The 27,076-nt window shown below is 51.0% G+C and overlaps 2 protein-coding genes across 6 annotated transcripts in view; one reads left to right on the plus strand and one right to left on the minus strand.

Moving 5' to 3' along the window:
* Window positions 1–10,290, minus strand: part of LHPP (phospholysine phosphohistidine inorganic pyrophosphate phosphatase) — a 150,105-nt gene extending 139,815 nt beyond the window's left edge. For 2 of the 5 annotated variants that reach the window (XM_009215576.3, XM_031652005.1), the window contains exon 1: window positions 10,090–10,263. In XM_009215576.3, coding sequence (XP_009213840.1) covers window positions 10,090–10,214 — 125 coding nt within the window. In that variant the 5' untranslated portion in view covers window positions 10,215–10,263. Of the gene's footprint in view, window positions 1–10,089 lie in introns of all 5 variants that reach the window. The other 3 variants (XM_003904380.1, XM_009215575.4, XM_009215574.4) reach the window with 3 other exon arrangements.
* An 11,074-nt stretch (window positions 10,291–21,364) lies between these two features.
* On the plus strand, window positions 21,365–26,130 carry NKX1-2 (NK1 homeobox 2). Its single transcript, XM_003904381.5, has 2 exons — window positions 21,365–21,610; window positions 23,203–26,130. Exons 1-2 carry the CDS (start codon window positions 21,397–21,399, stop codon window positions 23,916–23,918), a joined length of 930 nt encoding a protein of 309 aa, XP_003904430.1. The 5' UTR covers window positions 21,365–21,396; the 3' UTR covers window positions 23,919–26,130.
* The last annotated feature ends 946 nt before the right edge of the window (window positions 26,131–27,076 follow it).

Genomic DNA, 27,076 nt, shown 5'->3' on the forward strand with positions numbered 1-27,076 from the left:
TCCATTCATGAGTTTTGTAACTTGTGCCACACTCACTTCGTAATTGGCCAAGGGCTTCTAACCAGAGGCAGCACCTGCAGGGTAAACCAATAATCCTGTGCCAGACCCACCCTGGCTGCCCTTGATTTTCACAGGGTGACCCCTGCCAACCAAGGCTGAGATCAGAAACTGAGAAGCAGACCTTACTCCTGCCATTAGAGCCACGGCAAAGCCTCCAAGCAGCCATCAGATTTTCCTCAGTCTCCTTCCATACAGTTCAAGTTCGTAATTCTGTTATGACTCTACCCTAGATATATGGGGGTGGCTGTGTTTCCTTTCTTTGTTTTTTCTTAACAAAAATGTAAGTTTAGGCTGGGCGTGGTGGCTCACGCCTGTAATCCCAACACTTTGGGAGGCCGAGGTGGGCGGATCACCTGAGGTCAGGAGTTCAAGACCAGCCTGGCCAACATAGTGAAACTCTGTCTCTACTAAAAATACAAAAATTAGCCGGGCGTGGTGGCAGGTGCCTCTAGTCCCAGCTACTCAGGAGGCTGAGGCAGGAGAATCGCTTGAACCCAGGAGGCTGAGGTTGCAGTGAGCTGAGATCGCACCACTGTACTCCAGCCTGGAAGACAGAGCGAGATGCGTCTCAAAAAGAAAAGGAAGTTTATACACATTATTCTACAGTTTTTTCACTTGGTATATGCAGCACTCATGTCATATAAACTAATGTCAGCCCAAACAGAGTGAACTCATTCTTTCATAGCTGCCTAACAGTCTGAAGTCTGGATAAACCAGAGCGCATTCACTCATCCCTCCTAATAAGCTCACTTCCAGCACTCACATAAACTTCTAAGCATATACACTGTGTCATGCAGTTCACTGCCGCAGGCCTCAACATGTTTTTTTTGAGACAGAGTCTTGCTGTGTCACCCAGGCTAGAGTGCAGTGGCAAAATCTTGGCTCACCCCAACCTCTGCCTCTCGGGTTCAAGCAATTCTCATGCCTCAGCCTCCTGAGTAGCTGGGATTACAGGTGCACACCACCACACCCACCTAATTTTTATATATTTAGTAGAGACGGGGTTTCACTATGTTGGCCAGGCTGGTCTCAAACTCCTGACCCCATGTGATCTGTCCGCCTTGGCCTCCCAAAGTGCAGGGATTACAGGCATGAACCACTGCACCTGGCCCAACATTGTTATTCATAAAAACACTTCCTTCATTTTCATCAATTGACCTCAGAAGAAACATTATAAATTTGAACATAGAAAACATATTCCATTCTGAGCTAGGCACGGTGGCAGATAACTATAATCCCAGCTACTGGGTAGGCTGAGGTGGAAGGACTCCTTGAGGCCAGGAGTTTGATACCAGCCTGGGCAATACAGTAAGATCCCGTCCCTATTAAAAATAATATACTATTCAAACATCATTCATATATATACACACACACACACACATATATATATATCTATGTGTATATGTGTGTGTGTGGGTGTGTATGTGTGTATATATATATATTTAATTTTGGAGTTCTACTCAAAATTTCATTTGGTTGCATAAGTGCTCTGAGGCTATAAAGAATTCAAAACCCCTGACCCTGGGATCTGCAAAGAGTCTCCAGCCCCCAGTGACCTGTGTACTATCCAAACACGTGCCTTAGGCAATGGTGGGGCGATGGCATTCAAGAGTGAAGGGGCGGGTGCCTGCACACCTGGACAAGAGTCAGGGAAAGCTGTGTCTCAAAATCCTCTGCACTTTTGAGCAATACAAAGGAAAAGGATGTATCATGTCACCCTGGGGAAGTGACTGGGACTTGGTCTAGGACGGAGGACTTGGACTTTTCACTCCATATATCCACTGGCTGGTGAGAATGTTTACATAAGGAGGCCGCCTATTTCTTATGAAACTTAAAATGTTGAAATGACAGCTGAAATCACAGAACCCAGGATGGAAGAGCACTGGCTCCCATCTCTGAAGACAAAGTGCTTCACCTCCTGACAGCAAACGGGACCACAGGTGACGACAGCACGTTTTCAACAAACACTCCTTGTCCAAGGTCCAGGTTGCATCAGGACAGCTCCTGTTGGCTTAAACAAATGGCCCTCTCCCTGCAATGTCCCGCCAGACCCCTCCGGCAGGTGCCACACCGCGTATGGGGGTTGGATGAGGCAACACAGATGAACCTCCAGCCCAGGCCCACAGCCCATGTTAGTATTATTATTGTTGTTGTTATTGTTACTATTGCTGTTACTCCCAGGGACCTGTGTCCCTAGGGCCGGATGGTGCCAGGGAAGCCAGGCATGAAGGAGGGGATCCTGGGGTGCCAGGACCAGCTGGACTTCAAAGATCCCCTGGCCCTGGCCTTCGCTGCTCCAGACCTGCTGGGAGGCACCTGCATTTTATCAGGATTCCCAAGACACCCGCACACACAGGCGATTGAGAGGTGCTACTGGAGGGAAGGGCGGTCCTGGGTGGGAATTGCTTTATAAGGCTGCCCTGGGCCAAGCCTGCTTCCTTCCGCCGGCTCCAAAAAGGCCAGGCCAGGCCTGGGCTGGGCCCAGCAGATGTGCTTTAGTGGCCCAAGACAGGATGCAGTAAATGCCCACCCTCTTTCACATGCAGATGCCTCCCAGCCATAGGGCCAGGGCCCCGAGGCTGGGCCTCTGCACCCCTCGCTGTGCCCGGCCCTGCCTCTGAATGGCTCCCCTCGGGGAACCCAATCTGCCCATGAAAGGGCTTCAATAAAGAGCCTGTTGGGGGGACGCAGCAGGTTACAGATGTCCTCTGGCCTGTGACCACGCCCACCCACAAGTCCTAGAGCAGCAAGTGGGCCCTGCCTGGCCAGCAGCACCAGTGTGGCCTCAGAGGTTTGGGCCTCCTGCTCCTCCACCTTAGCCCAGATGCCTGCCTGGCTGGCTCCCCCAGCATCCTCCAATCCTGGCTCCCTCGCCATGGGATCTGCGAGGCCAGGCACCCAGCCCTGGGCTCCCCACCTCGCTGCATGTCTCAGATGCTCTAGCCTTCCCTAGTGCATGCTGTCACCTGCTGGTCCCACACGACTGCAGCATCGGCTCCACCAGGGCACGGGCTGCCATCTGCCTGTTCACTGCGGCACATCCCCAGGGCCTAGGTTGGAGTTTTTAGTACAGCACAGGCACTCAGTACATGCTTGTTGAGTGTATGAGTAAAGGAATGAATGCATGAAAAAAAAAATAAAAAGGGCCGGGCGCGGTGGCTCAAGCCTGTAATCCCAGCACTTTGGGAGGCCGAGGCAGGCGGATCAAAGATCAGGAGATGAGACCATCCTAGCTAACTGCAGTCAGAAACCCGTCTCCTACTAAAAAAATACAAAAACTAGCCCAGGCGAGGTGGGCCCGGTAGCCTGTAGTCCCAGCTACTCTGGGGTTTGGGGGCAGGAGGATGGTCCTAAACCGGAATTTGGGGCTTACTATTGAGAGCTGAGATCCGGCCACTGCACCCCAGCCTGGGCGACAGAGCAAGACTCTGTCTCAAAAAAAAAAAAAAAAGAAAAAAAAGAAAAAGGAATAAATGAACGAGTGTGTGTGTGTATGCATGCTAATGAGGAGTTCAGCAACCTTACCGCTTCTGCCAGTTTCTGAATCTCTCCAATGTTTGGTCCTTACTTTGAAAAGAGGAAGCCCCCCGACCTCAGGGGCTGGAGTGAAGGGAAGGCGGGTGGTTAAGCACCTGCCTGGTGCATGACAGGCCTCCCTCGATGCAGGGTGACTGCTGTGGCTGCGGATATTATTTTAAAACCCTGAGCTTCTACTCCCCCTGTGCTCCGTGGCCCTCAATAAAATCGGAGGACCCTTGTCACCACAGAAAATCCAAGAAGAATGGTGACAGTGTGTCACCCCTCGCAGGCTCAGAGAACGGACAATACCGCCAGAGAGCCCACAGTGCCGGGAGCTACCAGGGAGGCCTGTGTTCCCCCTGCCCACCCTAAGACCACCCCCCCCATCACACTTGTCCCTCTGCAGTGGCTGGTCTCGCCCCAGGAACTTCCTCTGAGCTCCTGCAGGACTTCAAAGCAGGCTGTGCATATCAAGGAGGCCACAGCATGAAAGGCCCAGGGCCACCTCGCCCCGGTGGCTGCAGGCCACACAGGCTTCACCTGGGCAAGCAGGGCCTGCTCCGCGAAGGCTTCCTGGTTCAATCACTAGGTGAGGAAACCAGGCGTCCTGTACCTCTGGAAAATCCCCAGGGAAAATTCCAAAAGCGGCACATTTTCCTGGAGGGGGAGCTTCCTGCACCACCTTCGCAGCCACTTTGGGCACCTGTCACGGGCCCCACAGGCACGCAGGGGAGGGTGTAGGAGCTTCCCAGGCCCTGAGCGTAATGATCTGGCCCCAGAAGCACTGGGCCGGAGTGGCCTTGCCCTTAAAAGCCAACAGAAAGGCTGAAAGGGGCTCTGCCGAGAGCCGAAGGGCCTGCCGGTGTGGGCGGAAACAGGTCTGTGAGTGCTGGACAGCTCAGCGGCCCCTTCACGAAAACCCCACCAAGAAGTCTGTGTAACTGGGGGCCAGCGCGAGAGGCCATAAAGGTCACTTGAGAAGGCCCCCGTGGACAAGGCAGGGCGTTGGGACTTGGTCCTATGGCATGGGAAGCCACAGGGTTGAGAGACCAGGCCATCAGTTCTGCAGGCCCACAGACAGCACAATAACAAAACCCTCCAGATCACGGGTATGATGTCCCCTCACCAAAAATAATCCCATATGCTTTTGGGAAGGGAGCTTTTAGCCTCTCCCAGCTACATTAACAGGATGTATTACATTTCAGGATTATTATATTGCTGTTAGATGTATACAGTGTAGCTGCTACCAGAGACACCCCCAGCTAGATAAACCTGCAGGAGCCAAAGCAAATCAAAACAAAACCCTCCTGGCGATCGATCAGTCAGAAGACGCCAGCCCAGAACCCACAGAAGGTAACAGAACCCCTTCCAATGTCACAACCTGGACTCTGCACATGTCTGTTGGACAGTTCTGTATCAGGTGGGGGCCATCTGCTCAGAATAAGCTGTTAGAGAAGCCTGTGATGTTTCCCAATAGCCCCTTCTCCCTCAAGGATTCCAAGTAGGGGTCTGGGTTGGGCAGGCCAGGGCTCAAACTGTCCCTGGGGGGCTGGGCATGGTGGCTCACGCCTGTAATCCCAGCACTTTGGGAGGCCCAGGCGAGTGGATCACTTGAGGTCAGGAGTTTGAGGTCAGCCTGGTCAACATGGTGAAACCCCGTCTTGATTAAAAATACAAATATTAACCAGGCAAGGTGGCAGGCACCTGTAATCCCAGCTACTCAGGAGGCTGAGGCAGGAGAATCGCTTGAACCCGGGAGGTGGAGGCTGCAATGAGCTGAGATGGTACCAATGCACTCCACCTTGGGAGACAGACAGAGAATCAGTCCCAAAAAAAAAAAAAAAAAGAAAACTTGCATGTGGAAGCATACCTGTGGTCCCAGTTATTTAGGAAACTGAGGTAGAAAGACTTTTTTGAGCCTAGGAGGTCAAGGCTGCAGTGAGCTGTGATCGTATCACTGCACTTCAGCCTGGGAGACAGATCAAGATCCTGTCTCAAAGAAAAAAAAAAGAAAAGAAAGTGGTCTTCAATGTTACACTGTTGTGGGTCTACTGTGTGCCAAACACCAGGCCAGGAACTTGACATACATCATAAGCCATCATGATACCCACCCCGTGACCCCTGCCCTGCCCCCCTCTCCACCCTGCCAGTTGTTCCGGTCAGACACTGGAAACCACCCTTTATTTCAAGTTCTCCCTGACCCCGACAATACCCCACATGTCAGCAGGTCCCATAGGTCCTGCTTCCAACACACCTCTTTAATTCATGCCCTCCTCCCCATCTCCATTGCCCTCTACCCAGTCCAAGCCCCACCAGCTCTCCCTGGACCACTAGAACCATCTAACTGGTGACTCTATGTCCTCTCTGGCCCCTGCCCTTCTACCAGCCTATTCTCTACACTGCAGCCAGAGAGATCTCCTTGAAATATTTTAATTAAAAAACAATTTTTTTTTTTAGAGTTGGGGTCTCACTCTGTCACCCAGGCTGGAGTATAGTAGCACACTCATAGTCTCAAACTCCTGGGCTCAGGCAATTCTCTTGCCTCAGCCTCCCAAGCAGTTGGGACTACAGGTGTGCACCGCCATGCCTGGCTAATTTTTGTATTTTTTGTAGAGATGGGGTCTTGCTATGTTGCCCAGGTTGGTCTCAATCCTCCTACCTCCAGCCTCCCAAAGTGTTTGGATTATAGGTGTGAGCTACTGTGCCCAAACATTAATATTCTGAATTTTAATATTCAATTTAATATTTGAATTGTAATATTTTGAATAGAAAATACATTCGCATAGTTTAAAAACCTTAAAAATGATATGCAGGCCAGGCGCGGTGACTCACATCTGTAATCCCAGCACTTTGGAAACCCAAGGTGGGCAGATCACATGAGGTCAGGAGTTCAAAACCAGCCTGGTCAACATGGCAAAACCCCATCTCTAACAAAAATACAAAAATTAGCCAGGCATGGTGGCAGGTGCCCGTAATCCCAGCTACTCGGGAGGCTGAGGCAGGAGAATTGTTTGAACCCAGGAAGCAGAGGCTGCAGTAAGCCGAAATTGCACCACTGTCCTCCAATCTGGGTGACAGAGCAAGACTCTGTCTCAAAAACAAAACTGTTGATATACAAAGTTATACAGTGAAGAGTCTTTCTCCTACCCTGTCTCCAACCACACAGTGGCCCCCACTTTCCTTATCCTCCAGCTCTTCCCAGACTCTGAAGCAGCCTTCCAGTGTCTTTATGCAAACACAGCAAGAGAAATACATTCAAGCATTTCTGCCTTTTCTATACGAGAAACAGTGCACCATGCACCCTGCTGTGTGCTTGCTGTCTCCACTGGTAATATGTCTATAGACAGCGGTGCTCGTTCCTTTTTATACTGCATGTTATTCTGCTGTATAAACAGACAGACCCTTAAACTCCCCTACTGATGGACATCTGAGCTGCTTCCAGTCTTTTGCTGTTTAAAAGGCATTGCCAGGAATGACCTTGTACTCGCGTCATTTTCTCACGCATGAGATAGGACAAATTCTCAGAAGTTGAACCACTGGTAGATGATGTCAAATGCATCTTCCGCAAGCAATGAGTGGCAAGGTCTCCCACGAAGCCTTCCCTGCCCCAGTCACAGCACTGAGCTCTGGCTTCCTGCTCCCCAAATGAGGCCCACTTCACCCCAAAACACTGCCCAGAGTGCTCTGCTGGATTCCCACCAGTGCCACCCACAGAATGCTCTCATGTGTGACTGAGCTCGTCTAAAGCTTTGGAGTAATGGAGACTAAGGTCAGGAATCACTAACTCTGAACTTCAGCCAACACTGAGAGCAGACCCAGGACCCAGCTGAGTGTCCTAGGTCTGGGCTGCCCTTCACGCTTGCTCCTGGAAGCTAAGTCTCCCTGTTCCCAGTTCTTAGCCTCCCAAGCACCTCAGGCTTCACTATGCAGGACCATTTGGGTCCCTATTATCTCAGTAGCTCCCAGACATCAGACATGTGTAGACTGGCAGGATGGGGTCTCTAAGAAGGACCAAGAGACTCACTTAACTGCCACCTACAGATAGGAATATTGGGGCCCCGTGACATCAGGCTACCAAGTGCCCCAGCTAGTGACTCTGGGAGGCCAAGTCCTGGCAATTAGCCCTTCCTGACTGCCTATCAACATATGGCAGTGCTGACCTGGGATGCCAACAGGAGGCCTTACAAAGCCCAGGTCCAGTGGTGCCAACCACGCTACTGAAAGTGTCCTTCTGGCTGGCCACGGTGGCTCACACCTCTAATCCCAGCACTTCGGGAGGCTGAGATGGGCAGATTACTTCAGCCCAGGAGTTCAAGACCGACCTGGGCAACATGGCAAAACCCCATCTCTACAAAAAATACAAAAAAATTAGGTGGGCCTGATGGTACGCATCTGTAGTCCCAGCTACTTGGGAGGCTGAAGTGGGAGGATCTCTTGAGCCCTTAAGGTGGAGGTTGCAGTGAGCTGAGATTGAACCACTGCACTCCAGCCTGGGTGACAAAGTAAGACCCTGTCTCAAAAAAAAAAAAAAAGAAAAAGAAAAAGAAAAAAAAAAAATTAGGCCAGGCGCAGTGGCTCATGCCTGTTATCCTAGCACTTTGGGAGACTGAGGCAGGAGGACTGCCTGAGCCAAGGAGTTCAAGACCACCCTGGCAACATCCTGAGACCTTGTCTCAAAAAAAAAAATTATAAAAAGAAAAGTGTCGGCCAGGCACAGTGGCTCACACCTGTAATCCCAGCACTTTGGGAGACTGAGGCTGGTGGATCATTTGAGGTCAGGCGTTCCAGACCAACTTGGGCAACATTGTGAAACCCGGTCTCCACTAAAAATACAAAAATGAGCTGGGCGTGGTGGCAGGTGCCTGTAATCCCAGATACTTGGGAGGCTGAGGCAGGAGAATCGCTTGAACCTGGGAGGTAGAGGTTGCAGTGAGCTGAGATGGCACCACTGCACTCTGGCCTGGAAGACAAGAGCGAAACTTTGTCTCAAAGAAAAAAGTGTCCTCCATGGTCAAGTCTTGGCAGGCACGATGCTCTCTTCCTCCTTCTCTCACCTAAACCAATGCAGTCCAACAGAATTATAATGAGAGCCATAAAGGTAATTTAAAGGTTTCTAATAAGCACATTAACAAAAGTTTTAAAAAAAGGTAGAACTAATTTCAAATATTTTAACCTAAAACAGTGTATTAAAAATATTATCAACCGGGCACGTGGCTCACACCTGTAATCCCAGCACTTTGTGAGGTGGAAGCAGGTGGATTACCTGAGGTCAGGAGTTCCAGACCAGCCTGGCCAACATGGTGAAACCCTGCCTCTACAAAAATACAAAAATTGGCCGGGTGCGGTGGCTCACGCCTGTAATCCCAGCACTTTGGAGGCCGAGGCAGGTGGATCACCTGAGGTCAGGAGTTAGAGACCAGCCTGCCCAACATGGTGAAACCCCATCTCTACTGAAGATACAAAAAATTAGCCGGGTGTGGTGGCACATGCCTGTAATTCCAGCTATTCGGGAGGCTGAGGCAGGAGAATCGCTTGAACCTGGGAGGCGGAGGTTGCAGTGAGCAGAGATTGCACCACTGCTCTCCAGCCTGGGCGACAAGAGCAAAACTCCCTCTCAAACAAAACAAATAAAAAAATTAACTGGGCATGATGGCGGGTGCCTGTAATCCCAGCTACTTAGGAGACCGAAGCGGGAGAATCGCTTGAACTCGGGAGGCGGGGGTTGCAGTGAGCCGAGATCGTGCCACTGCACTCCAGCCTGGGCGACAGAGCGACACTCCGTCTGAAAAAAACAAAACAAAACAAACAAAAAGTATATTATTTCAACAGGCAAACAACATAAACCTATTTTCGTGTGTTATTTTACATTTTATTCACGAAGTCTGATGTTTTGGGGGGTTTTGTTTTTGAGACAGTCTCGCTCTGCAGTCCAGGCTAGAGTACAGTGGCGTGATCACAGCTCACTGCAGCCTTGACCTCCTGGGCTCAAGCGATCCTCCTGCCTCAGCCTCCAATGTGGCTGGGCCTACAGGCGTGCACCGCCACACCCAGCTAATTTTTAAATTTTTGGCAGAGACAGGGTCTCCCTATGTTGCCCAGGGTGGTCTCCAACCCCCTGGCCTCAAGCGATCCTCCCTCCTCTGCCTCTGCAAGTGCTAGAATCACAGATGCGAGCCACCGCGCCCGGCCAAGACTTGTTCATCGGTATGCATTTTACTCTTACAGCACATCTCAACTCAGACTGGCCTCAGCTCAAGCGCTCAGCAGCCCACGTACCACGAGGCCGCCCTGTCTGATCGCATAGCCCTAACCAGCAGAGGCCTGGTGCTCGCCGGGGGCAGCAGTGGGGTCGTCCGGGGTCAGCGCTGTGAGCCCACCGGGGTGGGAAGGGGGGGAACGAGGCGGGGCCTGAGCCGCGGCCCCGCCCCCTGTCGGCAGCCGGGGACCAGGCAGAGCTTGGAGCTCGGCGGCCGCAACGGCGCCCCCAGCGGCGCCTCGCGGCCCACTCACCTGGCCACCGCCTCCACCGAGCCGGCGATGGCCGTGCCGCCGCCCGCGCCGCTGTCGTACAGCACGCCCGAGATATCGAGCAGCACCCCGCGCACTCCAGCCAGCCGCTCGCCCCACGGCGCCATGGCTCCCGGCCGTGCTCCTCTGCTCCGCGTCCCAACTGGCGCCGGCACCGCCGCGCAGGGGCGCCTGGGAACTGTAGTCCCGCGGGCGGGGCAGGGCGGGAAGACCGGGCGCAAACCCGGAACTGGGGCACGGCCTGGGCACCCTGGCGTCGCTCGCCCCCGAAACGGTATTCCTTTTCGGAAGTTTTCTTCCCAGGAGATCAGCGGACAAAGAGCAGGAAAAGCAGAAAACAAGTCCCTTGATTCACAGAAAGGATGCTCTTGATTCACAGAAAGGATGAGGAATTCGTTGAAATGTTATAGCTTTAGTCCAGTTCAATGAATTGTGTATATTTTGTTGATACGCTTACTAGGTGAGCTGTTTACAAGTGAAATAAAATAGAATTCCTACCCTTTGGGGATTTCCACTAATGGGGTTGGGGAGTAGTATACCTTATAAAAGGGTTCTTAGTCGCAGACAATAGAAACCACTCCAGCTAGAGGGGTTTTGTTTACATGGGACGTGAAGGAGCTTACAGATTTCCTGGGGAGACAGGTCTAAGTCCTACACAGCCAGGAGCCATGCAGCTATGAGAAACACTTAATTTTACTACTCCACTGGGACCACTGCCCCATCACTTAGCGCAGCCCCCAGCACAGCTGCCCCCAAAAGAACAAAACATACCCACCACTGTGCCCTCCGAAGTTTCTCTTTCTCCACCTGTGGCCACCCACTCACTTTCACTGTGTCTGGCTTGGTGGAACCTAGTCCACACTGCAAGGGAGTCTGGGAAATGCAGTTTTTAGTCTTCCAGGGGCTGAGTGAGTCAGTTTGGAGAATCTGCTAGGAACATCATGAACCATACACGTATTGAGACCCTACTCTGTGCAGTGGGCACTAGGGGTACCAAAAAGTTCTAAGGTGTGATCCTTGCCTTCCGGGATCAAGCCTGGGCAGAGAACAATGGAAGACCTTCGTGGTTGCTGATGAAATGTGTGCCAGCTGGCAACGAGTGACACAGACACAGTCAAGAGGATGACCTCTGCAGGCCTAGGAGGGCAGCTGTGGCTTCTGGGCAGGGGCAGCCTGAAATGGACCTTGGAGAATGGCTGGGCTTTAGTTTCATGCCAAGGAGGAGGAAAAGGGGTGCTTCTGCCAGTGGTGCGAGCTTACCTATAGTTGTTTCTTTTCAGCCAGCTCTGTGGGGTACTCTTGAGCAAGTCACTTTTCATTTCTAGGACTACGGTAGACAGAATAGTGCCCCCTTGAGATGTCCACCTCCCAATCCCCACAACCTCTAAATATATTACCTGACATGGCAGAAGGGACTTAGATCTTGCAGAGCCTATGCTCCTGTAGGGAGATTATCCTGGACGGTCCAGGTGGGCCCAGTGTAAGGACATGAGTCCTCCTAAGGGAAAGAGGGAAGCAGGAGAGAGTCAGAGTCAGAGAAGGAGGTGTGACAGCAGAAGCAGAGGTCAGGGAGAAAGATGTGAAGATACTACACTGCTGGCCTTGAATATAAAGGGGCCATGGGCCAAGAAATGCAGGTGGCCTCTGGAAGCTAAAAAAGGCAAAGAATTGGATTCTCCCCTAGAGTCTCCAGAAGGAATGCAGCCCTGCTGGTACTTCAAGTTTAGGACTTCTTACCTCCAGAACTGTAAGATAATACATCTGTTGTTTTAAGCCACTAAGTGTATGGTCATTTCTTACAGTAGTGATAAGAAACAAATACAGGGATCCAGGTCCCTCACCTGAAAAATGACAAGTTGGTCCAAGGGGGCAAGTCTCTAAGTGTGGGCCACTGATAGGCTAAAACTTGATCTGAGAATTCCAGGCTTTTCTTGGGACGCAATGAGTGTAGGGCATTGTCTATGTTGGGATTGCATTTGGCTGCATGTAACAGAAACCTAGCCATAGTTGCTCAACCAAATCAGATTTTTCTTTTCCTCATATATCAAGAAGCCAAGAGGGAGGCAACCCTGGATGGGACAACAGCTCCCAGGACCATCAGGCTGCCTCCTGCTTTCTGCTCCACCACCCTTTCGGCATGCAGCCTGCCCCTCATGCTCACAAGATTCCTGCTCCACCCGAGGCATCATGACTGCATTTCAGGCAGGAAGGAGGGGAAAGAAAAGAAAAAAGGGCATGTGGCAGCCAAGTCTTACCCTTTATACCTGGAAAGCAAAAGCTTCCCCGGAACCCTGCTCCAATAGACTCTCGTTTGCATCTTTTGGGCCAGAGCTAGTCAGGTGGTACATGAACACTATAGTGTGCCAGGAAGCACACACACTGACTGAGCTTTCGGCCTGTTATAACAAATCTACAACTCATGTTGAATTTCAGCTCAACTATGAATCCATCAACCATCTATTGCTATACTAGACATATGTCTCATCCTTTCAGATTTGCTTGTCATAGTTAGGACTCTTCGGCTGCCAGTGACAGAAGCCAAATTTCAAATGGCTTAAATTTAAAAGGAATTTATTGGCTCACACAACCAGATAGTCTACCAATGGACAGCGTCAGGCATGGCTGGTTATCAGCTCTGAGCTCACAGAGTCTCTGGTATACCACCTGGTGAGGATCCTTTTCCTCAACTTGGTCTGGCTGCTCCAGAAAGAATTCTGATTGGCTCTCTTGGGTCAGTGTCCCCCATTGTATATGTTCCAGTGGAAGTGATACTGTCATGTTCCAGCCTGACCTGTGCCCTTACCAGGGCTGGAGGCGGGGCACGTGCCTACAGTCCCACCATGACCAGAAGGAAAGGGAGAGGAAAAGCCCCCCAGCAAAAAGCAGGGTACATTAGCTGGACGCAGTAGCACCTACTTGAAGCCCCAGCTACTCTGAAGGCTGGGGCAAGAAGATCACTTGAAGTCGGGTGTGGTGGCTCACGCCTGTAATCCCAACACTTTGGGAGGCTGAGGTGAGTGGATCACGAGGTCAGAAGTTGAAGACCAGCCTGACCAACATGGTGAAACCCCATCGCTACCAAAAATATGAAATTAGCCAGGTGTGGTGGCATGCACCTGTAATCCCAGCTGCTCAGGAGACTGAGGCAGGAGAATCACTTGAACCCGGGAGGCGGAGGTTGCAGTGAGCCAAGATTGCACCACTGCACTCCAGCCTGGGCCACAGAGCAAGACTCCGTCTCAGAAAAAAAAAAAAAAAAAAAAAAGAAGATCACTTGAACCCAGGAGTTGGAGGCTATAGTGTACATGACTGCAACTGCACCTGTGAATGGCCACCGCACCCTAGCCTAGGCAATATAGCAAGACTTCGCTAAAAAAAGAAAAGAAAAGAAAAGAAAAAGTAAAAAGAAAGCAAAAAAGCAGGGCACTGTGAAAGAGGAATAAGGAAGCAACATGGTACAGGCAAAAGTAGCAGGTGCCCACCAGTCACCAAGAACTTTCTTATTAGCAAAGTCCATCTCCCTGGAAAGTGAGGCCAGACCAAGTGAGGCCCATATGAGCCAAAGAATCTTCTGTTCTACTGAGATGGGCTATAGTGGAAAAAAAAATCGGAGCACCATTGATAATAGAAACGCTTCTCAGGCCAGGCGCAGTGGCTCACACCTGTAATCGCAGCACCTTGGGAGGTCAAGGCGGGCAGATTACCTGAGGTCAGGAGTTCGAGACCAGTCTGGCCAACACAGTAAACTATCGTCTCTACTAAAAATATAAAAATTAGCCGGGCATGGTGGCACAGGCCTATTGTCCCAGCTACTCGGGAGGCTGAGGCAGGAGAATCACTTGAACCTGGGAGGCAGAGGTTGCAGTGAGCCAAGATCGCGCCACTGCGCTCCAGCCTGGGCAACAGAGCGAGACTGTCAGAAAGAAAAAGAAAAAGAAAAGCTTCTCAAACTTTAATGTGCATTAGATTCACCTGGAAGGCTTTTGAAAGCATAGGTTTAGATTCAGGAGGTCTGGGTGGCCCTGGGAACCTGGAAGATGGCTGTCAGTTGATGTGGGCTATTTTCTGGAGTCCTACACATGGCCTCTGCGTGTGGCTTGTGTATCTCACAGCATGACAGCAAGAGTCAAAGAGGAAATGTCTCAAGGGCAAGTGTTCCCAGGGAACAAAGTAGAGGCTGCAGGGCTTCCTGTGATTTGGCTTTGGAAGTCACAGAGTCACTTCAGTCACGTTGTACTGGTCACCCAGGGCCACGCCAGGCTCAGTGTGGGAGTGGATGACACAGGGGCATGAGCACTAAGCAGCATGGTTGATTAGGGGTGGCCATCTTTCGAGGCTAGATACCGCAACACGTCTACCAGTGTCAGACACGCCATGTGGGGTTAAACTCATGGTTGTTTTACGCCTGCATTTTATTTTCTCCCTCCCTCTCCTCCCTCCCTCCCTTCCTTCCTTCCTTCCTTCCTTCCTTCCTTCCTTCCTTCCTTCCTTCCTTCCTTCCTTCCTTCCTTCCTTTCTTTTTGAGACAGGGTCTTGTACTGTCACCCAGACTGGAGTGCAGTGGCATGACTCATAGCTCACTGCAGCCTCAAACTTCTGGGCTAAAGTATCCTCTCGCCTCAGCCTCCCAAAGTGCAGAAATTATAGGTGTGAACCACTGTGCCTGGCCCCTGCACTTTTTCTTTATAAAGAGCGTGGTACCCAGCATGGATGACCTGAATAAAAGCATAAGCTAGTTACACAGATGCTCAGCATGGGAGTCAGACCCCTTATGAACCTATATCCATACCTTATGAACCTATATCCAAGAAATGTGTTAAACATTTCTTGATCTGATTTTTGTCTTCAGCCTATATGGTCTCTTAAGGTATGGGTTTCCAATCCATCTTAGTCAAACTGTGGGGCTTTGGGTTTGTGTTATTAGGCCACCATTTATTGCTTTCAACTCTTCAGCCTACTGAACACCAGGGTACTATGGGCACAGGGATGTATGCTCTGCACTCCCTGACTTTAAGACAATCCAAGGACCAGATTCTGTATGCCAGGCAGTGTGATAAAGGCTGTGCCTGTCAGGGTTCCTTGACTCTGGCTAATTGAATTCCAAACTGCAGAGGGGAAGAGAAGGTTGGGTAGAGTGTAGGCAATTTACAAAATCAAAGGAAATGTTGAACAACGAGACCCGGGCAAGTACTGGAACCGTCAGTGTCAAGAGTGGGAAATAACAGATTATTTCGTGTTGGGCACCACTGCCACAATGAAGCGTGTCACTCTGACTCAGATGCTCCCGGGAGAGAGGCCAGTAGGACTCTACTCCTGCAGGAGCTCACTCTGACCTCTTGGCCAGAAGAAGGTTGGGGGGCCTGATTGGCAGTCCCATCACTACCACATTCAAGGGTGGGGGCCCGGGGGTCTCAGCAAAATCAACTACAGACACCAGAAAAGGGGAAGTGCATCCTCAGATCAGGCAAAACTAAGAGACGTCCGTCAAGGGTTATGATGGCAGCGTGCCCCAGAAACAACGTGGGAAGGAGTGCTCCAGTCTGCGTGGGGTAAATCAGGGAAGCCCTCAAGAAGAAATAGTATTGTAGGGATGCAGTGAGGCTCCCAGGGAACCCGGAATGGAACAACGAGCATTAGGAAGAAGTCAGCAACAGCGGCAGCGGCTAGAGCCCACCCGTCTGCCTGTCTCTCGTGGCTTCTCCACTCTGCTCTGCATTTGTTTTGTTGTTATTGTTGTTTGTTTGTTTGTTTGTATTTGAGACAGAGTTTCATTCTTGTTGCCCAGGCTGCAGTGCAATGGTGCAATCTTGGCTCACTGCAACCTCCGCCTCCCAGGTTCAAGCGATTCTCCTGCCTCAACCTCCCGAGTAGCTGAGACTACAGGTGTGCACTCCTGCACCCAGCTAGTTTTTATATTTTTAGTAGAGACAGGGTTTCACCATGTTGGCCAGGCTGGTCTCAAACTACTGACCTCATGATCCACTTGCCTTGGCCTCCCTCGGCCTAATTTTTTTTTTTTTTTTTTTTGGATACAGAGTCTTACTCTGTCACACAGGCTGGAGTGCAGTGGCATGATCTCAGCTCACTGCAACCTCTGCTCCTGGGTTCAAGCGATTCTCCTGCCTCAGCCTCCCGAGTAGCTGAGACTACAGGTGTGCACTCCTGCGCCCAGCTAGTTTTTAATATTTTTAATAGAGATAGGGTTTCACCATGTGGGCGAGGCTGGTCTCGAACTACTGCCCTCGTGATCCACTTGCCTCGGCCTCCCAAAGTGCTGGGATTACAGGTGTGAGCTACCGCGCCTGGCCTAATTTTTTTGTGTTTTTAACAGAGATGGGGTTTCACCATGTTTACCAGGCTGGTCTTGAACTCCTGGCCTCAAGTGATCTCCCCTCCTTGGCCTCCCAAAGTGCTGGGATTACAGGCATGAGCCACTGTGCCTGGCCAGATATTTCTGATCTGTGTGTTCATTGTAGCACGAGGTAATGTGAATGCTCATGCTTAGTACTTGGCTGCAGGGAATAGATGGCACACAAGAAACTCCACTGGGTCTCCCATCAACACCGGCGGGATAGAAATGTCCTCTCTTACTCATCCAACTTAAAGAGAAACCTGCTACCCAAAGAACAGGATACATTCTTCAACATGGGGAACAGTGGAGGAGGAGGTCCTAGGTAATTTTTTTTTCTGGCCACCTGTTTTGTAAAAGACCAGGAGGCAATGAGCATCCCTTTCAGTACAATTTGGCCATGTGTTTGGCTCGCTAACATCCTCACATGTGTATTTATACCCACGGTATTTCTATAAAATATACCCAGATCCAGCAAGCCCTCCCTCTGTGCATGGAGTTGATTTTTTTTTTTTTTTTTTTTCAGCCTGGGTATTAAAATTCTGCCTGAGTGCTGTCTTTAAATTGCTTTGATGCTAGGTGGGTTCCAACCCTGACCTGTCCTGATGGCAAGTGATGCCTGTAACAAGCTCAGGATCAATATTCATAGCGGGTGTCCTGGGCTGATAACACTATCCAAGACAATGTTCACTATCAGTGCAGACAGCTGAGATATTGCACCATTAGGGATGTTGTGTTAAATAACCTGATCCATTTCTGGGGCTATTTAATGAATTTCACAGTTTAGATAGTATCTTTAAGGAGGAGGCAAAGGCTATTCCGGAGGCACTGATGCAAATCAATGGTGCCAAGCTTCCCAAGGTATTCCACAAACAAAGATGCCTATAATTCCAGCACAGCCTTGAAGAGCCGCTGTGTGCCATGAATAGTGTTAACAATGGAAAGAATTTGCAGTTTATGCAGAGGGAGTGTGGGGGGGTGGGTGGGGGCAGGCAATATTATGAGCCGTGTTAAAGCATTTTAGATAAAATCTTATGTTCCTGAAGTAAAATGCAATTGAAATTCTCCAGGTAAAACCCTGCATTTTGAGCCAGCCCCCAGGGCAGGATATATATGCCAAAGAGACAGCTTCATAAGACAGTTTGATGACAAACAGGGAAACCTCATCTGCCAGACAGCCTGTGGGTAACCCCTTTTCCCAGTACCTCAGCCACCTGCCCCAAGATGTGCTTCTTCATCTCAAATTGGTCTATAAGATGGGAGAGGGCAGGCACTAGATTTTAGAAGGAAGCCACAGATAGCAGAGTCCGTCGTTTGTTTACCGGACTCTATGTCCCTTGGTGCTGGAGAGGTCATTTACAATTAAAGGCTAGCATTTACCATTTCCCACCAGAGCTTTGAACTCTGGCTGCCAAGCACAGCAAGCATTCCTAAAAAACAAACAAACAAACAAAAAACACCTCATAGACTAACTTGTGAAAACTGAGTTGAAAATATAGCCTTCCCACCTGACCCCAAATCAAAGTTAAAAAAAATCGACTCCCTCATCTTAGGACATGCTCCCTGCCACTGGTGGGTGCTTGAGCTTAGTGGGCAAGGAAAATGGAGATGGGTGGCCGCTGAGGGACACATGTTCACTGAAGCTATGGAGATGCAGAAACTCGGCAGGGACATGGAGAGTCAAAAACAAGTGTGCAGGCCGGGCGTGGTGGCTCACATCTGTAATCCCAGCACTTTGGGAGGCCAAGGCGGGTGGAACACCTGAGGTCAGGAGTTCAAGACCAGCCTGGCCAACTTGGTGAAACTCCGTCTCTACTAAAAATACAAAAATTAGCCAGGCGTGGTGGTGTGTGCCTGTAATCCAAGCTATTGGGGAGGCTGAGGCAGAATAATTGCTTAAACCCAAAAGGCGGAGGTTGCAGTGAGCCAAGATCGTGCCATTGCACTCCAGTGTGAGAGACAGAGCAAGACTCTGTCTAAAACAAAACAAAACGTTAGTCGGGCATGGTGGCACGCACCTGTAATCCCAGCGACTCGCCAGTTACTCAGGAGGCTGAGGCATAAGAATCGCTTAAACTCGGGAGGTGAAGGCTGCAGTGAGCTGAGATTGCGCCAATGCACTTTAGCCTGGGCAACAGCGCGAGACCCGGTCCCCCCACCCCCCACCAAAAAAAAAAGAAAAAAGAAAAAAGAAAAAAAAAAAGAAAAAGAAGGGGCAAGCAAAATAGAAAATCACTAAAAGAAGGAGTTTGTAAAGATTTACAGGTTTAAGGAATATGGCCTCTACCGTTCTTGGCTTTTTCTCCAATTTGTTGCTTCTTCCTTTTTCGGCTCCTTTCCTATATTTAACATCTGTGAACCTCAAGGGAAAGATGATTCACATCATTTAAACAAAATTTTTTGAGGTAATCTATGGAGTACAATGGAAATGATCCGGGTTTGGGTTACTCTTGGCTGTCTGGGCCTCCCTTGACCCTCTGGTTCAAGGTATAGGGTAGCCCCTGGAATGCCTACCATCCTGTGAAAATAAAGAGTCTCAAGGTTTCTTACAGGAGAATGAATAAGAGGGACAGTGGGAAGCCACATACTGCCATCTGGGGCTAACTTAAGGAAACCTATTACTAACTACCCTGAAGAACCTTAGCATTAAAAAATGTGAACACGAGCCAGGCACAATGGCTCATGCCTGTAATCTCAGCACTTTGGGAGCCTGAGGTGGGCAGATCACTTGAGATCATGAGTTTGAGACCAGCCTGGCCAACATGTTGAAAACCTGTCTCTAGTAATAATACAAAAATTAGCCAGGCACAGTGGCGTGCACCTGTAATCCCAGCTACTCGGGAGGCGGAGGCAGGAGAATTGCTTGAACCCAGGAGGCAGAGGTTGCACAGTCAGCTGAGATCGCGCCACTGCACTCCAGCCTGGGTGACAGAGCAAGACTCTATCTCAAAAAAAAAAAAAAAAAAAAGTAAACATGGTGGGAAAAGGTAGAAGTAGCGGCTAGGATCAAAAGGGTGAAGGGGGAGAAACAAAAAAGATTAGAAAAAAAAATCGAGAACTGGGTGAGAAAGCGTTATCAAAACAGAAAACAAAGTACCCTATCTGTATTTCAGGAAGACTCTGTGATTTGCAGTCCAGGTTCTTGGGCACCACTTTTTAGTTTCAGGGCCATCTTTTCTTTGGGTTTTTCACATGGTGTGCAGTCCGTTTCGTGGGAGGTGGTCCAGTGGGCTTGGGAGAGGCACTTCCTTTCCTGAGCTTTAAAAGCACAATCCATCTCCACTTTAGGACTGAAGCTAGCTTGAATTTCGGCAGGGCTTTAAAGTCCGCAGGGAATACAGTGACCACCTCTGGGAGGGGCAGCAAGGTTTGAATGAGAAAAGCTACAAGGAGCTGGCTTCTAAGGATGCCTCTTCAATAACAGATGGGATTAGCAGCCCCCAGCACTTTAATGAGAAGGTTTCTCCTCCTCTTCCTACTCCTTACCTGCTCAGACAATATTAATTGCCAGGTCATTGTTTGGAAACCCCATGGGGCAGAGAAGAAAGGAACAGCAGCGTCAGAGGTGGTTCTGAGCCAAACACTAAGAGAAGCCTCAGAATTTGCCTGAAACAAATGCTTAGCGTTCACAGACTGCTGTGTGCCCTCCAAGAGACAAAAGAAGAAATTTAGGATGAGTGTGGTCAGTGGAAGCTTCTCCAACCACTGGTGATCACCTTCCCAGGGGACTTGGTGGGGCAGATGAGGGCCATTTCAACTGTTTCTCTTCTCTGACCTTAAATTCAAACCAGACAGGCATTTCTGAATCTTCTGCTTCTGGGGCTGGGAGGGAATGGGGGTCTGAGATGCAACCTAATTCTCAGATCCAATTTCTGTTGCAAATGATCGAACCTGGGACTTTGGAGAAGGCCTGAAGTTTGTCCATCGAGGGCTGTGCTCCGGGTCATAGCAAACCAGGGCAGACACCTTCAGCCATCTCACTTGGCTCTGTGCCTGAAGCCACTAAGGTTTCCAAAGCGGCAGGCATCCCGGTGGGGGCTCATCACTTCTCCAAACCTCTTGCTGGCCTCCGGCTTGGCTTTGGGTGGAAGCAAAAGACTGAGAGTCCGGGATTTTCTCCCTCTGTTTCTGAGATAGCAGGACGTACTAAAAAAGCACTGACCGGTCCAGTAGAAGACCCAGGTCCAAACCCAGACTCTGTCACCAACTCACAGTGACTCTGGGCAAATCTCTTCTTACCTTTGAAACTCGATTTCCTCATCTTTAAAACGGGGACAGTGGTCTGTGCCACGTGACGCCCATCTCACAGGGATGCTCAAAGAATCAAAAGAGATCGTGCAAACCTCAAGGTTTTGTGAACGCTAAACTGTGTGACCGTGAGGGATTTTACCTCCGAGGTAACCGGGTCTGAAGCTATTACAGTAATTCACTGGCGGGGAAGGAGATGCGCTGAGCATTCCCTGGAAATAAGCAGTCCTGGCCTCAATTGCATCCCCAAGTCTAAGGCGGGTGCGCCGGAGAAAGGGCACAAACTCAAGTCACAGAGGTGTGTGTGTCGGGGGAAGGGATCCCCGGGATGGAAGCCTCCCTGACGCCCTCCGAGAGTCCCAGAGGGTTGGGCGGAGGCGCGCGGAGCCGACTGCACTGTCCCCGCGGGCACGCGCACCGGGCGCGCGGAGGCTTCCTGGAGCCCAGGCAAGGGGCCTCCTTACAGCGCCGGATAGTCCCGAGGCTGGCCGGCGTTGCGCCGGTGCCAATCGGAGCGCAGCCCCCTACGGCGCTCTCCCCGCCCCGCCTCCCCGCCCCCCTCCCCAGCTTCACTTGGCCGCGCGGACCCGGCTCCCGGCTGGAGAGCTGCGGCCAAGCCATAGCCGGAGGCAAGCCCTAGCGGCGCCATCCCGGACCCCGCGCCGCCGACCGCCGGCCCGCGGGCGACGGGCATGCTGGCATGGCAGGACGGCGGGGCCAAGGCGGCTCCCTCCCACCACAAGATCTCTTTCTCCGTCCTGGACATCCTGGACCCGCAGAAATTCACCCGCGCAGCGCTCCCGGCGGTGCGCCCGGCTCCCCGGGAAGCCAGGAAAAGTTTGGCCGAGATCGAAGCGGGGAAAGATGCCAGCTCCAGGGACCCTGTACGACAGCTGGAGACCCCTGGTAAGATGCAAGGTGGCCCCGGCCCCAGGCGGCCTCAGCCCCAACACTTCGGAGTGTATGGGGGAACACCCGGGCCCGGCGAGTGGCCCTTAACGGCGTCTTCCTCAAAGAGAGAAGGCGCACGGGACCGGGTGCGAAGTGTAGCCCCCGCCTCAGAACTGGATAGAGGCAGAGAGGAGGCTCCCCGCATTACGGAGCAGGGATTTGCCGCATCCCTGCTCACCCTGCAAGCTCCCGCACACCACAGCTCTGATGCTCGCGGTGGAAACTTAACTTACCTGGCACCTACCTTGCCAGGCTTACTCATTTATCAGGCATTTAACGCGCTTGCCACGTGCTAGGACCTGGGCTAAGGGCTGGGATAAAGGTGATGAAAACTTCGGAACCTGAGAGTTGGACAGCATCATTAACATCACCTCCATTTTATGGATGGAGGAGCTGAGGCTAAGGCTTGCGCCGGGGTCTTGGTAAGTAGAGAGGTCAGGTGCCACCTGGAGACGCCTGCGGGGCTAGGCTGCCCCACGCTCTCAAGCTCCCCAGACCCAACTGTTGACTGGGGCTGGGGGCGGGGTTCGGATGAGGTGCTGGGAAGCTTTTGGTACTTTCTTCTCGAAACCCTTTCTGAATTACTCCCAACGCTGGCGGACACCTGATGAAGGGGTCAGGAAAGTTTGTGGCTGGAAGGAAGGACGGAAGACAGCAGGAGTCCTGCTGGGTGGGGCGTGGGATCAGACAGGGAAAGGCGGCTCCCTGAAGGGCAGAGGCTCTGGTCCCCGGGGAGGCTGGATGCCACGCAGCCCCTTGCTCCCCTCCCCAAGTTTGGCGGTGATTGCCTGGGGCCCGGGGCGCCTCTGGCGGCCGCACGTGGGCCCGGGCCAGCGGCCTGGTAATTGTTCGGATCTTCTCTCCGAGGGGCCGCGCTCCCTTCCCCCACCCTCGTGATCGATATTCTATTACTGGCGCCTGCATATCTCCTGCCCGCAGCTTGCAGGTACGGACTTCAAACCCCCTTTCCCTGTCTGATCCTAATATTGTTCGATTAAAACTTACCTTTAATAGATGACATCTATCGATCCGGCCCCGCACAAATCTGAAACTCTATTAACACGGCGGGAGAGAGAAGATGGGAAAGGGAATTTCACTTTAAAGCGGGGGTGGGGGTGGGGTGGGGCAGAGAGCTTAATAACTTCTTTTTTAATTGCTAGGAGTCCTAGACCAAAATAGGCTTCCAGGGTCCGGGGAAGGCACAGCCCTAAAGGCGTTTGACATCTAGATGTCTTAATACAATGATCCTACCTCCCAATGTGGTCACCCAATAAAGTCACTATTTTTTCTTAATGCGGAGTTTCATTCATTCGTTTAGCATACATTTCTTGGACGCCTACTTGATGGCAGATTTGTAAAGGGCAAGAGGACACCATTCCCCTAAACCCGCTGGCAAGGATGTGCAGTCCCGCCTGAGGGAAGCGCGATGTGGGGACAGGAGCAGCACCCGGAGTTGGGTTGCGGGGAGAACTGCTTGCTCTAGGGAGGACGAGGAGGAGGTTTGGGGACCCGGAGAGGCTTCTGTTCACCGACCCCTTCTCCCCTAGATGCTGCGGGCCCAGGCGCCGGCCAGGCGTCCCCCCTGGAGGGTTCCGAAGCGGAAGAGGAGGAGGATGCGGAGGATCCGGGGAGGCCGCGGCGGCGGGAGCGGGCTGCGCGCTTGCTGCCAGGCCCAGCGCGCTCACCTGACGCCCCGGCCGGGGCATTGGCGTCTGGGGAGCCCTGCGAGGACGGCGGGGGCGGCCCTGTGGGGTCCCCTCCGGGCTCCCCGGGCTCCCCGCGGCCCAGGCGCCGGCGCGTGGTGCCCAACTGCGCCAAGCCGCGGCGCGCGCGCACCGCCTTCACCTACGAGCAGCTGGTGGCCTTGGAGAACAAGTTCCGGGCCACACGCTACCTGTCCGTGTGCGAGCGCCTGAACCTCGCGCTGTCGCTCAGCCTCACCGAGACGCAGGTCAAAATCTGGTTCCAGAATCGCAGGACCAAGTGGAAGAAGCAGAACCCGGGTGCGGACGGCGCGGCGCAGGTTGGGGGTGGCGCGCCCCAGCCAGGGGCGGCAGGGGGCGGCGGCGGCGGCTCGGGGGGCAGTCCTGGCCCTCCCGGCACCGGCGCTCTGCCCTTCCAGACTTTCCCCTCCTACTCCGCGGCCAACGTCCTCTTCCCGGCCGCCGCCTCCTTCCCGCTGACGGCTGCCTTCCCCGGGAGCCCTTTCGCGCCGTTCCTCGGGCCTTCCTACCTGACCCCCTTCTACGCCCCGCACCTATGAATCAGGAGCCCCCCGGCCCCTCCTTCGCGGGATTCACGAGGGATTGGCATCGTCGTGTGCCCTCGGCTCCTCCACCCGGGGTGCAGGTGCGGGGGTGTCAGAGCGCCCCTTCCCTTCCAGAGGCCTGAGACTCCGCCCCTCTGCCCGCCTTGGGCATCTGCGATCCTCGCGAGCCACCAGGGGTCAGGGATCTGCCATCCTTCAGAGTGTCTGGGGACGGAGGCTGACCCCAAACCTTGCGGTTTCTGGACCTTGCTGTTCACTGTGGGTCAGGTTTAATTCAGTTCAGGGGCTATTTTTTGAGGCTCTGGGTGTTCGGCGAGGAGCTAACCAAGATGCCAGGAGGGAAACACGCGGAGCAGAGACGCCCTGGTTGCCAGCTGCTGGCGGCTAGGATGGAGCCTTTAAAGGTGCTGGCTCATCAAAGGCTGAGAAACAGTCTCTGTTCACAACTGACAGCTTCCCCTCCTCATGCTCGATGGTTCAGCCCAAACCCAGAGATTTCTTCCAGATCCTGAACGAGGCTGGGGAAAGCTTGGTCGTGGAGCACACACGGCCCCTCTGAAACGACTATTTTTAAAATGCATAAAACTCCACATTTCTAGATCTTTACTTAAGATTCGGCCTGGAGCGCAATACTTGTTCCAAATAACCTCCCCAGGTTATTCCTGAGAGGGGGGTACCTTGGTGTTCTGAGTAGGCCGGAAGTTTGTGGTAGGAAAGGTGACTTTGATGTGTAGCTAGACTCACCTGCTAAAGTAGACACAGGTCTGTTGCACGGCAAGTTTTGAGAACAGCTTGGACCAAACCACACAGTGGCCCCAAAGGCATAAAAATGATAATGAAGGCAGCAATGGCTCAACTAATATCAGGAAGTCTATGCATGAGGCTGCCTACTTTGATTTGCAGTAGCTGATTCTTTAAAACTTCAGTCCAGGCTTATCTGCCTCTCCCAGGGATTCCTGGGCTCCCAGTAGTGAGCCAGGTTGGGGAAGAGCTAGCTCCACCAGCACACAATACATGTGGACAGCTGAACTGTTTTTTAAAAGCACAAACTCAACATTTTTAGATCTTCATCTAGGATTCTGACTTGAGAACAATTCTTATTACAAACAGACTCTCCACGGTGGTGAACAAGCGGAGATTGTAAGGGCCCATGAAAGCAATACTTGGGTGTGAAGAGCTGTCATGTTCCTACTGGATTCACCTCCAGGAACCTGATACATGGACATGCATTTTAACTGCTGCTTTTATTACCTCTCTTAAAAAATTCGTTCTGCGAAATTCCCTTGCCACTTTTGCTTGGGATACGTTTCCTTTAGTTTTCTACCTAATATAATCTTGTAGCCCACATCTCAGAAACCCAGAGGTCCCCAGTTGTGTCATGTATGTTTCATTCTCACTTTTGATTATTGAGGCCAGCTGAGATCTATGTGGATACCATATTCCTTGATATTTTTTGGTAGCCTATGCTACTAACAATCAAATTTAGTGCTCAATGGCTTCAAAGTAAAGCACACTGTTTGGCATTATGGATTGCAGTTCCATTACTATGATCTTGAAATAGCTCGTTCTATCATCAGGAATGATAGAAAATATTCCCCATTTCTCCCAAATTAAATGAAGACTTTATGGTTCATGTGACTCTCATAAGGTTTGATAGTATATATTATTTAATTACTTAATATCCACTAATTAGACTCTTTTTCTTCTAAAGAAGAATGTCCCCCAGACAACACATTGTAACTTTCTAAAAGACAGTTGGTGCCAGATGAGATTAAAAATGCAGATACTATACGAGATAATATTTACCTTACCCTTTGGTAAACACTCCTTTAATAACTATTCGTTGGTTTCTCAAAAACAATATCCCATATTAAGCAGACAATTCAAGTGTGACAATTCCTCTGTAACAAATACGCTGAATTTCTGTAATAAGTGGGAAACATTTCATTCCAGTCTTCTCAGGTACCAGAATCACGGACGTCAGTAGAAGAGAGGGAATAGGGAGGGAGGTGGGAGGCTGATGTGTTCGTGGCCTAGCACGGTGCTGTGATTCCTGACCCTCTGGTTTCCAGATTGTTGCAGAGTCATGCTTGAAGCGTGTGACTTTGGACTTCCGCTGCTTTAAAAGGCCCAGTGGCTTTCCAACCAAATCCTTAGACTCAATCTATTGGTGTGTTTGTCTAATAAATTCTTTTTGTAATACATTCATTTTTATTTCTTGTTTCATTATTCCTTGTTTTTCTATTAGCAAAGCTTTAAAATAAGTATATATGTATCTCCCCTTCTCCCCGCAATCCCTAAATAGGGAATATTTCTACACTAACACTCCTTTGCTCAGCCATTTCAGACCCATGCTAGATATACCCAGAGTGGCTATATTTGCATGCAGTATATACAGACACACATTTCAGGCCATTTTCTTAGCAGAAGCAAAGCATCTTCACAGAATTTGAATTAGTGGCTGCTAATTACATCAACACCAACCTATTAGATTTCTAGGACATTAACTTCTTAGCCTTAACCTTACAAGTTCTTAATACCCCAAAACAGCCTGATTGGTAACTTTTCTGACTTCAGCCATCTGCTGGTCATAGATTTCTGATGTTAAATATTACCATTTTAGATCCCTGTTTGAAACCACATAGTCAAGGAATTGTATTTATAGGAGTGACTGGAGAGCATTTCTTACACTGAGAGAACCATAATCCAATTTATGGGCAGAAATTAATTTAGTGTGTTTATCTTTATAGTAATAACTTTTTTTTCTTTGGGGCAGGGTCTTGCTTTGTCACTCAGGCTGGAGTACAGTGGCACAATCAAGGCTCACTGCAGCCTCAACATCCCAGGCTCAAATGAGCCTCCCACCTCAGCCTCCTGAGTAGCTAGGACCATAGGCACATGCTACTATGCTTGGCTAATTTTTTATTTTTTAATTTTTGTAGAGACAAGGTCTGGTTGCCTAGGCTGAGCTTAACCACCTAGGCTCAAGCAATTCTACCACTTCAGCCTCCAAAGTAGCTGGCACTACAGGGTCCTGCCACCACATCTGGCTGATTTTTTATGTATTTTTTGTAGATATGAGATCTTACTATGTTGCCCAGGCTGGTCTCAAACCCTTGAGCTCAAGCAGTCCAGTAGCCTCAGCCTCCCAA

This window comes from Papio anubis, chromosome 11 (genome assembly GCF_008728515.1).
Source record: "Papio anubis isolate 15944 chromosome 11, Panubis1.0, whole genome shotgun sequence".
Classification (NCBI taxonomy): Eukaryota; Metazoa; Chordata; class Mammalia; order Primates; family Cercopithecidae; genus Papio; species Papio anubis.

What these genes read in the sequence shown, in the direction of transcription:
- NKX1-2 (XM_003904381.5), top strand. Translation starts at nt 21,397, where the DNA reads ATGCTGGCATGGCAGGACGGCGGGGCCAAGGCGGCTCCCTCCCACCAC. An exon ending in ACGACAGCTGGAGACCCCTG is followed by an intron (nt 21,611 to 23,202) that starts GTAAGATGCAAG and finishes CTTCTCCCCTAG; the next exon opens with ATGCTGCGGGCCCAGGCGCC.